The sequence below is a fragment of the Mya arenaria genome, chromosome 14 (genome assembly GCF_026914265.1).
Source record: "Mya arenaria isolate MELC-2E11 chromosome 14, ASM2691426v1".
NCBI lineage: Eukaryota > Metazoa > Mollusca > Bivalvia > Myida > Myidae > Mya > Mya arenaria.
The window spans coordinates 18,330,548-18,344,154 of record NC_069135.1 but is presented as its reverse complement, the minus strand read 5'-3'; the positions used below and the strand labels follow the sequence as shown (position 1 = coordinate 18,344,154).

The following is a 13,607-nucleotide window of genomic DNA, read 5'->3' as shown; positions in this document are numbered from 1 at the left end:
AATATAAAAAAGTACCTATCCAGTATATATCAAGAGAAAAAAATGTACGGTACGAGTATCTAGTTGCAACTTAATTAGCATTGATATTTACTGTTTAGAGCATAAACGGCTGAAAATGAGGGAAAGGTCACATGATCAAAACATGGCAGACGAGCAGACAGACTCTGGATCAGGTTTCTTGTTGTGCATAAGCTCTATATTTATTATAACTATCGTGACATTTATACTTCTTCGCATCAAAAGGAAACGCAATGCATTATCTAAGGAAATTATTGTATTTACACGGTATCCAATTCCGGGAAAAGCAAAAACACGCCTCATCCCTGCTTTGGGTCCCAAAGCTGCTGCAAGGCTACAAGTAATAATGGTATAATGAATTTGATAAATTTGAACATCATCCTTGGTACAATCTTTATTTGATAATCAGTATTGTTGTGATTTCATACAGGCTTCAGGGTTCTCAAAATGAACACCGGCCTATTTGACCGGTTAAAACCAGAAATCGGCCGGTTAGAATTGTTGTAGAAACCATAAGGTCACATTCTTTTCTGACATATTTAATACTGATGATCAATTATTACTTCGGCATATGTAAGAGTCTTCAGGTTCGAAATCGTATTGGTAAGTATTCTCCGTAATTTGCGCATGCGCAGTTACGGTTACCTCTTAAAAGAAAACATTGCCGATGTCAAAAACATAGACACCCCAATAAAAGTGGCAAAATTATTACCATCAGATTAACGCAACCATCTGCTAAAAATAGATGTTTCGCTACGATGAACACTTGATATCTTCTAATTGGCCGTGATTGCAGATGGATGTAATCGGTACAAACACTTGGTAGATCATAGGAATCCAAAAGATGGTTAATTTAATTAAATTAATTGAATTACATGTAGATGTACAGCACCAATGCCTACCAATGACAAAAACATTTTCATTTCCTCTACTGAAGCTGTCCTTAACGGCTGATTTTAACTTGGTTCCATGCCCCCCCCGATAGCCTGTTACAAATTCAATTTGGCCTGTTCAACTCAAACATTTTGAGAACCCTGAGGCTTTAAATATTTCTACTTCTGTATTGCAGATACCAAATTATGTATGGTACACCAGTCATCACATCAATCTTTGCTCGTGAAGCAGAACATGTACTTTGTTGTTGTTTTTCATGAAGAAGGGCATTGCTTGTAAAAAGAATAAATTGTAACATAAAGAGAGATATATATTTAATTGTAATGATGAAAAGGTAACATTATTGACTAGCATTTGTTAAATCTGCAATATACATTATAGTCATTAATTAGATTCAAAACTATGGATGGGTATTATTTTACAATGTACAGTGAGATATACATGTATTGTTTGAAATACTTCTGGACAAAATAATGCAATGAATTGAACTTTCATGTTTTTATCATCATAATATAACTTTCTGTATTGATAACCCACTGAATGTTGAAGTAAAGTATACATTGGACCCTGTCAGCTTTGCAGTTGTAACGTTGCTCTTTTGAAGAACTGATATGCCATATTATCACTAGAATTCATAAAAAATATGTATTAAAGATGCGCTCTAACTCCCAAATAAGTTTTATCACAATTAATAATATCCTTTTAATATTCATAAAGGATGAACAAATGTAGAAAACACTGGTTCTTATGAAGGATACTGAGTTTAATTTGAAAGAAATGAGCATAAAACATGGTATTTCTACCTTATGAGACTATAGTAGACTACAGTAAATCTTTTACCATTCACGAAACATTTAATATTTTTGCGCTTTCTACTATTAAATAACCAGTTGCAATCTTGTTATCAGTATTTAATATTTTCCATAAATGCATTATTTAGTAAGTAGTTAAAGGTTTATCCGTGAAAAAAAATGTTTGTTATACATGTGTATGTTTTGATTTTGAATAAGAGTGTTTCTTTAACCATTCCAGACTGAGCATGTTGTCAACTCACTTCAAAGAGTTTATCATTTAGATTGGAGTACACAAGTTACATTGCAATACAATGGAGGGAGAAAAGATCAAATGGAATACTGGCTGTCCAGGAAACTTTGTGGCATGCAGTGTAACTATAGACAACAGGCAGAGGGAGATCTTGGAACCAAGTTAAAATCAGCGGTTAAGGACAGCTTCAGTAGAGGAAATGAAAATGTTTTTGTCATTGGTAGGCATTGGTACTGTACATCTACATGTAATTCAATTAATTGGAAATTAACCGTCTTTTGGATTCCTTGTACTTGTTTTTGTGATGGATTTTCTATTTATCATATCAATTATTTGAAATTTAAGGAATAGTGATTTCTGCATTCTGAAAATGTGCAAATGCATCTACATGTAAACAATGTTTCAAGAGTTTAAGTATTAGTTATACTGCGAACCAAACCAAATCAATGAAATTATACACTTCAGCATGCATGTTTAATTTCAGTCACAGGGGTAGTTTAAGGAAATGGGTTTGTGATTTATCTGCATACTTGTTATTAAATGGTTAAGCTCTGCCTACTTTTTTGATAAGGAAGTTGTTGTATAGACAAAAGCAAAGAAAGCACTCTCAATTATGGTCCAATATAATCATGCATTAACTATATATAGGTGCAGACATTCCAGGGATTGACGTTAAAGTGATCGGCTCAGCCTTCGACACACTGAAGCTTCCCCAACACGACATGGTGCTTGGGCCTGCTGAGGATGGGGGCTACTATCTGATTGGCTTTAGTAGGGCAGCACTAAAATATATAGGTATGCTTTTTGTTACCTGAAGGTATATAGCATGTTATAAGAAATAAATGAATAACATTTAGAGAAAATTTAGTGAAGTTAAGTTGGCATTAATTTTCATTTCTAACAATTGGGCTGGTACATACTTTTGTATATTTGATGAATTATTTTTAAATTCTTTGATTTGCAATAAGTTTCACTTGCCATTTGTAAAATTTGACATAAATTGTTTGCTACTATTTTCAGATTACATTTTTGATGAGATTGAATGGGGGACAGAAAAAGTGTTCCAACAACAATTACAGAAAGCTAAGGATTTGAATGCGCATGTAGCAGTATTACCTTACAAATTACGAGATGTGGTAGGTGGATTTACAAGATGTATACATGCAAATTATCAAATAGTTAGTTTATTACTAGATTGGTGACACACTATCTGGCCTGAAATGTGTAGGGAAGAGATCTGTTTACAGACATATAAAAAACAACACAAAAATACTTGAAAATTAATGAAATGCTAGAGGGTGATCATATAAATATTGTATATCCTCTCTGCCAGCTCTTTATTCAGAGGACTTTTCTAATTATAATGGTATTATAGTTTGCAAATGGAATTACCATTTCTAGCTTTTGAAGCAATGAATCGTGGTGAGTCTTACTGCTCGCTAAATCCATGATTGCTGTGTAATCAAATTAAGTTTCAGGAAAGTGTTTGTCTCATGAGGTAAACTGCGCAAATTGAACAGTCGGACTGTGCTGAAACTTAGATTTAAGGCATTTGGGTGTTCCACTTACATGAGTATTAGCCAACAACAAGAATAACAGGTAGCATTGACTGCAAACCCAACTGCAAACCTGGTTGAAATGTTTGGTGTGTCTGTGTTAAACTTATTGGCAAGCATGTTTTGTTCAGTCTATTTGAATGCAAACAATTTTATAATTTAATTGTACTATGCCAGTTGCTGATACATTGGAGGTCACAGTCCTTTGATCTGTGCAATCGATTGTTAGGATAAAGCCTGACATTAATGCCACAAGTTTTCAATTCTTCATTACTTGGAAATGCTGTTAAGCTCATTTGTAAACAGTAGTAACCCTTGATCAAAATGATTGCTTTTGTTGCCCCAGGACACAGAAGAAGACATCAGTGTGTTTGAGGGGGAAGTAGGCGTGTCCAGGGAACAGCTCATGGATCAAGCATGGTCTGTCATTATACCAACGCTTAATGAAGAACATAACATTAAGAAATGTATTGATAGTGTTCTACAGGTAAATCCTTAAAGTTCCAGAAAAAAAATTGTTATTGATATTTTGTTGATATTTTTGTAATCAAATATAGCATTTGAATAGATTTGCATTATGAATATTGCACAGGTGCTGATAGCAAGCTCTTTACAGTTACATGCATTTTGGAAGAAAAACACAGATGTCAAATTTTGATAAGGTAGTTTTGCTGTCTCTAATGGCATCATTATAATTATGAAACTGTCATGCAATCTAAGCTCTGACGTTTTCACTGATTTTTTCAACAATTTTTGTCGCGTGTGTGTGCGTGTGTGTGCGTGTAGGCTTGTGCGTGTGTATGTGTGCAATATGTAATTGTTTTAAATGCTACATGTATCTTATTCAGCAAGCTACTGACACAGGCAACATAAGGGAGATAGTGATCAGTGATGGGGGCAGCACAGACAACACCATCACCTGTGTCCAGGAACTTGCCAACACCTCACCTGTTCCCATACATGTCGTCCATAGTGACCCAGGTATTCACTTACAGTGACACTCTTATTCAAAATCAATGAACACACATGCATAACAAACGTATATTTTGACCGATAAACCTTTAACTACTTATTAAATAATGCATTTATGGAAAATATTTATTTCTGATAACAAGATTGGAACCAAGTATTTAATAGCTTTACTACTTTAGTTTATAAGGTAGAAATACAGTGTTTTATGCTCATTTCTTTCAAATGCAACTCAGTATACTTCATAAGGACCATTGTTTTCATCATTTATTCATCTTTTTTGGAATATTAAAACAATATTATTAATTGTGGTAAATCTTATTTGGGAGTTAGTTAGCATCTTTAATTATATCAATGTACCCACATTCATGATAGTGAAATATAAGTAACTGTATCAAATCAATAAATTAAGACATATTTATGTGAAATAAATAAATGTTTGTATCTATTCTGAAGTCAAATACATGAAGTGAAATGTCACGAAATGCTTCATGTTTATAACAAAGCGATTTTGTTTATTTTTTTTATTTTTACAGGAATTCATAAAACATATACATGTGTCCAAACAACATAAATAATTAAACAGCCACAATCAAACGTTCCATATTAGCTCTAAACATATACAGTTATTGTAAAAACATATATCAAATTCCACTAAAAAACAATATTGATGTGCAATGAAAAAAACAACATGTAAAAGTAGCCATTGTGATGTGAACTATTCAAAGAAGTAAATGTATGTGATCCATATCAAGCAGTTTGTGCTCACTTTCGTAATAATTACATAATAGGCAAATTCCAAGTTTGCATATTATTGTATGAGTAAAATAAAGTGATTGTTGATTTTCAAAATTATAAAGGTGTCTTTGATGGAATATTGTTCAATTGTGTCCAGTGCTAGTTATTCTATTACAGAGGGAGTTGCAATTTGCGAATCAGATTTCTAAATCCACACAGCAAAATTAATGTATATTATTCTGTCATAAATTTAATCTTAAGATATTATAGTTTTCAAGTTTGAAATGAAGGTGATATAATATCACAATCAATCAAATACAGTGAAATAACATGAAAAGTATTAAATTCCAACCTCTGCTGGTTTTGGTTTTCTTTATTGATTCATACTTCTGCACCTCCAGGGAGAGGTAGCCAGCTGATTGCGGGTACTGAGCAGTCCACAGGTGAAAAACTTCTGTTCCTACATGCTGACACCAGGCTCCCCCATGGCTACGATACCCTAGCCCTCAACTGTCTGTCCACACCCGGTGTAGTTGCTGGAGCCTTCCGTTTCCAGCTAGATATACTGGCTGAGAAAGATTTGTGGGTAGTAATAAATCTCCTATTAAGTTGATAGAACAGGTGTTGTGTTGCTGTTGGTGGTGTCAGAAGGATTGTTGTGCAAAATCTTTACCAGGGCTGTCATGAACTCAAACACTGTAATGTTCATGGTTCATTTGAAGCTGTGCACGTGTTACCTGTCAGAATACGCATATACTTGTATACATGCTTTGCTGGTGATTGTCAAGCTATGCTCCTTTAAATCAACTGAGAAAAACAATCTTGTAGATCATTGATGACTTGTTTCACATTAGTATGACCATTTCCCTTTCTCAATTGTATTATGACTATTTGTATTGTACAGATTGTTAAACCATGATAATATTTTCTTTTCTTTTTATCAGGCAAAAAAAGGAACCCTGGTGGTTTATTCTACAAATGAAAGGACTGACTTGGGGTACTTGTGTTCGTGGAGAAAAACATGGTGTGTGGAAGTTTCATAGATGGCCATATTGATTTTTTTATCAACTGAACACAGAGGTGTTTTATATGTTTTATGAACGTAATGAACCTATGGACTGACCATTATGGTTGTTTCAGATATATAGTTTTATAGACTGACCATTATGGTTGTTTCAAATATATAGTTTTATAGACTGACCATAGTGTTGTTTCAAATGTATAGTTTTATAGACTGACCATAGGGTTGTTTCAAATATATAGTTTTATAGACTGACCATAGGGTTGTTTCAAATGTATTGTTTAATAGACTGACCATAGGGTTGTTTCAAATGTATTGTTTTATGGACTGACCATAGGGTTGTTTCAAATGTATAGTTTTATAGACTGACCATAGGGTTGTTTCAAATGTATTGTTTTATGGACTGACCATAGGGTTGTTTCAAATGTATAGTTTTATAGACTGACCATAGGGTTGTTTCAAATGTATAGTTTTATAGACTGACCATAGGGTTGTTTCAAATATATAGTTTTATAGACTGACCATAGGGTTGTTTCAAATGTATAGTTTTATGGACTGACCATAGGGTTGTTTCAAATGTATAGTTTTATGGACGTAACATAATGATTTAAATAATAATGGATATTACCATACTACTATGTACTGTACTATGTACTTGATACACTGCCCTACCCTAGTCTTCAGCAAGCACTGATTTTCTTTACACTTTGTCTCGGAAACCTTCTTTGTAAGTTTCCTTAAGTTTGACCACCATATCCTTGTTAGAAGGAATATCAGTGTCAGTCCTACTCAATATGGTGTTTGAACTATTGATTTGAGACATTTTTTTCATATCCAGGAAATAAGAGAACATCAGTGACATTGTTATTTCCAGAGCTACCTTACGGTGACCAGTGCCTGTTCCTGGACAGACGGACATACAGACACGTTGGAGGGTTCCCGCCGTTCAGGCTCATGGAGGATTACGCCATGGTACAGACTTGCCATTACCTTGTCATATTGGCATCTGGATATGCTGCTCTATGATGTACCAGTAAATGGTATATACGCGAGTTATATACATGTACATTAAGAAACGCTAGTAAAATATTTTAATTAAAAGAAATACTGATGAAAGTATTACAGTGTACATGTGCTTTACATGTATTTCTATGCATAAGCAGACACAAATCAAATTTATTTTACAATACACTATACAGTGTACGTAGTAAGTCAGAGAGTTCATGTCGTTCATTCATTGATATAGGTGAAGAAGCTCCAAACGGTTGGTCACGTTGCTATAGTTACAGACGCTGCTGCGGTGACGTCATACAAGCGATGGAGAAAATGGGGATACTGGCGGGTAACAAGTTTTTGCGGATGTTTTAAAGAGAAAAAAATGAAACATCTTCTATTTCTGTCAACTGTGTATGAAGTATTAATATATAATAACAACAAAGTATAACAATCATTAACGTTTTAATTCGTAAATGTTTAATTATTTACATGATGTGTCCATAAAACTAAACAAATCTGGTACTTGTACACATTACTCGTCTACTTAGTGACACAGAGTTTGTTTCGTCATCGACTCCGAAGTCATCCGGAGTATTGCAGAACCTTGGATATTGGACATAATGGTCCTGACCACTTTAAATCCATTTTGTGTACAAAATAACGCTGGTTGCACGTGTTTACCCCCCACATAGGTAGAGCACTTAAAGGTATACGTATGACATATAGGCGTGCGTTAGCGTCCATGTATGGTACTCTTGTTCTGAGAAATAAGATTTGTACATAAATTTATAACAATGTTTATCGTAGGTGACGGGCCTCAGTCAGCTGATCATATTGGCGTACACGTGCGGCGTTCATCCGGACACGCTGGCCCGCTGGTACTATGGAAACAAGACAAGGAGCAAATCCTGACCACGAACGAGTGGGGTGACTTGTATATTTGTGATAATGGTCGTATAATCACGGACATTTATGGCTTATATGTCTGTGGTATAATACATTAATGTGATAAATACAGACACTTGTTGTTTTTGTAATTGAAATCGTTATTGTTGAGCTCGCCTGTTTTTGAAGTAAAAGGCAAACATTGGCGTCGTTGTTAAAGTTGTGGTTGCGAAGGAAACGTTAAATTTGGACACATTTAAAAATCGGTCAAAGATTGAGCTTGGAACACTTGCTTACATTTAAATGATAGCCTTAATTTGTTGAGTAATGCCGCCCAAAATCTGTACCTGAAACAAATTGATGTCGACAAAGTCTATTGAGGTGCACAGTCTGTTTCTGTGATGTTGTTTTTTTTTTAAAGAAATTTTAAGAAATCCCACGATTTGTTCACATTTCATTGCTACTTAAGCGCTTCTTTTCGTACAAAATGACGACTTGAATTAGTTATCACAAGATTTTAACAATCTAATGAATGCTCGAGTGTAGCAGCGTCATACCGGCAGTTTATTCTGTCAAATTTACTTTCCAGTAAACTCATTCTCAGGCTTGTATCTTCGTCTGTAATATCAGGAGCGCAAAAACTGATATTGCACGAATATCTGCGATGTCTTCTTGAGGAACAATGTTCACAGTCTCGGTACAAACTTTGACTATCAAGCCTGGATTTACACACGGAGCAGAATATGGTGTCCGCGCTCCGCGAACGAATAGTGCGTGATGTCAACTTCCGGTGGTGTAGGACCGACTCAGATTCGTTGCTCGGTGGAAAATGCTTCAAAATGATCAGTTTGGTTCCTAACCAAGATCTCTTCCTACTTTGATAAAGAAAAGCCTCATTTATTGTCGATAAAAGCGAAACGGAGGTTTCTTGCTGAATGCCGTTTAAAGCATGTGGCGAAATATTGAGCTTGTTGTGAATGTGTTTTAAAAATGCATTTATGTTGGAGGGAATGTTGAATAACGGCCCGAGGAATGGTTCCCGTATCACGCATGATGGAGACGAATATTCGAACCTGACTGAGACGGTTTTTTCCCTTAGGGCGGGGCTTGTACACAACTTATTTAAGTGCCTGAGAAACTCAATGTCAGGTGCGTCGGTCACATCCTCCCTGTAAACCTCGCCGCGCTCAACAGCCGTCACAAGATTGTATGACCACTCAGAATGAATGAAAAACGCAACGTCAAACTCGGAGTAACGCGTGTCACCGTTTTCGTCTTGCTCATTGGGTTTCTGGTATATACTCGATGTCTGATCAGGTTCGTAAGAGGACATAACGATCACGCATTTGAACGAGCTCTTAAGACTGTCGACGAACGCTTTAATCACTTTGCAGTGTGGAGGGTGGTCCGTGGCAAAGACGACCAGAAAATGGTAGTAGTGTCTTGGCGTGCTGCCTGAAAAAAGAGATCAAATTACGATCTCTTGTACAAGTGTGAATATTATAAAGTTACATGCATGTCAAGAATGAAGAAAGATAAAATTATATTAATTCAATAGCAGCTCTACCTAAAAACAATATGTGATGTGTTCATATGATTTTAAAAACAGGCCAAGTTTTACTTCACTGTATTGGAGTTAAGCTCCTAATGTATTCGATACGCCGTTATTGGTACCAACGAGGTTCAAGCTTGAATATTTAGTTTAAAACACATCTCAATTTATTTGCGAAAACATTGACTTATGGAAAGGGCACTCGGTAATTTGAAACCCTAAAGTTGATGCTCAGGTGGTTGGAAATGGTGGTGATGATGATGATGATGATGATGATGATGATGATGGTGGTGGTGGTGGTGATGCTGATGATGATGATGACGACGTCGGAGGCTGCGAACATCGTGGTGGTGATGGTGGTGATGACGAGGATGATGATGATGAGGAGGACGACGGCGTCGGGGACTACGAGCATGGTGGTTGTGATGATAGCGACGACAACGACGGCGGTGGCGATAATAATGATGATGGTGATGGTTGTTTAAGTCGTGGTGGTGGTGGTGGTGGTGATGATGATGATGATGATGATGATGATGATGATGATGATGATGATGATGATGATGCCTTACCAATGTTAGTATCGTCTAAGTGTATCAGATGTTTACACGGAAACCAAGATGGAAGTTGGTCCCGCCTTCGCACCCAGACCAAGGCTGCTGCCCCGGAAGTAGCGATCAAGACCAATATAACTAGAGGGACGATAATGGCCACCGCACTTACGACGGATCTCGGTTTTGAGCTGGCGTCCTCAGCTGCATGAATGGCATCGTTAATATTTTCATTTTTTTTTCCAAATAATTACATTTTAATAGGTCGTAAGTCTAGGTAGAGTATTTATTATATTTGGAAGTTCATATCTCAAATATAAATTTGTAAACATTGTCAACACGTTGAATTACGCATGTTAAAATACGAATTTCCTAGCATGAATACACATTTTTAATGGTCTGTACAGAAAAATCACATAACTTCAGCCAACAACAAACGGCTTTTGTTTTTATTTGTTCATTAATTTTGAGCACATAGGATTACAAGGAACAGTTAGGGTTACAAGCAGCAGTAAAAAAAAGCAAGTACAAATATTGACAGAAATTATACGGAAACAATACCATGCAACAAAGCAACATATATATAAATCATAGTATAAAATGCACACTGATACTGTGGTGTCCTCTGAAATAATGACTAAACCAGAAATCACATTTTGTGGTATGTATAGTAGGTATGTATTAGAGAGTTTGAGGATAAATTTCAGCTTATACAGTTCAGAAAGAGACTCCTCATTCATTATTTAATTTGTAACTTGTATATATTTTTTCTCCAAATTTCGTTTATCTTACTCAATTTAATAACGAAACGAAAACACCACACGAAAGAGAAAATACATAGTCTGCAGCGAAAGTTCATGCCGCACATACACCATATCACATCACGCACCCGGGGGAATGGAAAACACCCACGGAACACATAAGAGGGTAGGTATGGGCATGAAGGCGAACCAATGTCATAGAGGGGGTCAGCCTAACAAAAACTCGCCTTGTGGGGAAAAGAATTGCAGATCGAGACGATCACCTGTGATGTCACCTAGTACAATGTCCTTGATGTAGCGCCGGCATGCCGTACACATCGTTCCTGTACGGCACAGACAAGGTCCTGATGTCCCGAAATTGCTCGTATCCTCAGGTATGAACTGTGAACATTGAACACGTGTGCAGTGAGTGGTCTAGTGGTAAAGGTGGTCGCATATCGCCAAAATGGTCTTGGGCTCTAGCCCAACTCACAGGGCTCTCTTGGCCTCCTTACTTGGCAGAGCAACCCTAGGGTGAATCCGAAAAGGTTCTAAGTGACATTAAATAAAGAAGCAAATAGAAACTACTCGTTTTCACCCCATGAACCAGAACCGTTCTATATTGAAAATTACAAAATCGCGAGTAATTCATGACGTCATTAAAGAGTTAAAAGTATCTACTAAAACGGCAGGTAAATGGATAAGATCGCAATGACATTATTCAGTGTTATTCAGTGGAATTAAAACATATATATATATATTACTACAAGTATCTTACTTGCAACGTAAAATTTCCTTTTGTTAAATTCCCTATGGTCAAAAATTCCTGAAAACAATAGAGATCAGTCATCAACTTCAATAAGTAGCAATGTTAACAATGATAGTAGTTTCACTTATTTCGATATCACACAATAGCACGGTGTGTAAAACGCACATCTATGGTGGCATATAACTGCCGTAAATTAACCTGTTATCCACTTAATTTTCGCGATGTTTATCTAAAAATATAGTTTGATAAATATAACGAAAATTAAGTGGTTAACACGAAGCAATTCGCGAACGATAACTTACGGCAGTAATATGCCACCATACACATCAATTTTTCTCCGTCGGTGAAGCGATATATTATTCGAGCGACGACGTCACCGACATTTTTCTAACCTGATTGAGTTCATTTTTTATACCGAACCAATCAAGCTACAAAGTAATTTTCACCGATTGTACATGATTCAATTGCTTATATACAATTAATAAATTACTTCCATATAATATTGTTGAATATTAAATGCCGGTAACTTGGCCACTTTTTATTGATTAATTAATTTATTTAATTTAAAGTATGGAAAGGATATCAAATACCTTGGATATTGGTAGTCTTATCCTTTGCAGAATCCTCATATCTTTGACAACCTGCACTATAACCGTTTCAAGTCCTTCCACTTTCGGTTGTATTTCAACGGTGACATTGACCATGCTAGCGTTCTCTTGTGTGTAATTCACCCTAACGCTCAGTTTAGGATGGTACTCTGTAAATGAAAACGTCGAAATAAATGTATAGAACATATATGCACACTTAGGAAGTTTTTTTTTTAAATACCACAGTGCATGACAACGTCACAGCTCGGACACGAACAACTATACCCTATATATGTGAACATATGTAGCATCTTTTAATGATCAAACTTAAATTGTGACCTTGAATGTTAAGGTACTAAGGGACGTCTTGCACGCGACACATCTCCTTGATGTACCGAACACACCTGCCAGTACCGAACACACCTGCCAGTACCAAACACACCTGCCAGTACCGAACACACCTGCCACTGCCAGTACCGAACACACCTGCCAGTACCGAACACACCTGCCAGTACCGAACACACCTGCCAGTACCGAACACACCTGCCAGTACCGAACACACCTGCCAGTACCGAACACACCTGCCAGTACCGAACACACCTGCCAGTAACGAACACACCTGCCAGTACCGAACACACCTGCCAGTACCGAACACACCTGCCAGTACCGAACACACATGCCAGTACCGAACACACATGCCAGTACCGAACAAGTACCGAACACACATGCCAGTACCGAACACACATGCCAGTACCGAACACACTTGTCAGTACCGAACACACATGCCAGTAACGAACACACATGCCAGTACCGAACACACCTGCCAGTACCGAACACACATGCCAGTACCGAACACACCTGCCAGTACCGAACACACCTGCCAGTACTGAACACACCTGCCAGTACCGAACACACCTGCCAGTACCGAACACACATGCCAGTACCGAACACACCTGCCACTGCCAGTACCGAACACACATGCCAGTACCGAACACACCTGCCAGTACCGAACACACCTGCCAGTACTGAACACACCTGCCAGTACCGAACACACCTGCCAGTACCGAACACACCTGCCAGTACTGAACACACCTGCCAGTACCGAACACACATGCCAGTACCGAACACACCTGCCAGTACCGAACACACCTGCCAGTACCGAACACACCTGCCAGTACTGAACACACCTGCCAGTACCGAACACACCTGCCAGTACCGAACACACCTGCCACTGCCAGTACCGAACACACATGCCAGTACCGAACACCCCTGCCAGTACCGAACACACCT

At 37.3% G+C, this 13,607-nt stretch overlaps 2 protein-coding genes across 3 annotated transcripts in view; one reads left to right on the top strand and one right to left on the bottom strand.

Annotated features, from left to right (window-relative positions):
• The first annotated feature begins 134 nt into the window (after positions 1-134).
• LOC128218285 (uncharacterized) lies at positions 135-8,327 on the top strand. 2 transcript variants are annotated; one of them, XM_052925921.1, is made up of 11 exons: positions 135-367; positions 1,945-2,176; positions 2,605-2,751; positions 2,977-3,092; positions 3,859-3,999; positions 4,361-4,493; positions 5,621-5,801; positions 6,164-6,243; positions 7,115-7,212; positions 7,487-7,582; positions 8,044-8,327. In XM_052925921.1, exons 1-11 carry the CDS (start codon positions 143-145, stop codon positions 8,146-8,148), a joined length of 1,554 nt encoding a protein of 517 aa, XP_052781881.1. In that variant the 5' UTR covers positions 135-142; the 3' UTR covers positions 8,149-8,327. The 2 variants fall into 2 exon arrangements, with proteins under 2 accessions (XP_052781881.1, XP_052781882.1); XM_052925922.1 differs by lacking the exon at positions 8,044-8,327 and having other exon boundaries at positions 7,115-7,280; positions 7,487-7,581.
• Positions 7,686-13,607, bottom strand: part of LOC128218284 (uncharacterized) — a 12,396-nt gene continuing 6,474 nt past the window's right edge. The window contains exons 6-10 of the mRNA XM_052925920.1: positions 12,321-12,487; positions 11,740-11,787; positions 11,246-11,363; positions 10,243-10,425; positions 7,686-9,576 (exon numbers count right to left, since the gene is read on the bottom strand). Coding sequence (XP_052781880.1) covers positions 8,639-9,576; positions 10,243-10,425; positions 11,246-11,363; positions 11,740-11,787; positions 12,321-12,487 — 1,454 coding nt within the window. The 3' untranslated portion in view covers positions 7,686-8,638. The remainder of the gene's footprint in view (positions 9,577-10,242; positions 10,426-11,245; positions 11,364-11,739; positions 11,788-12,320; positions 12,488-13,607) is intronic.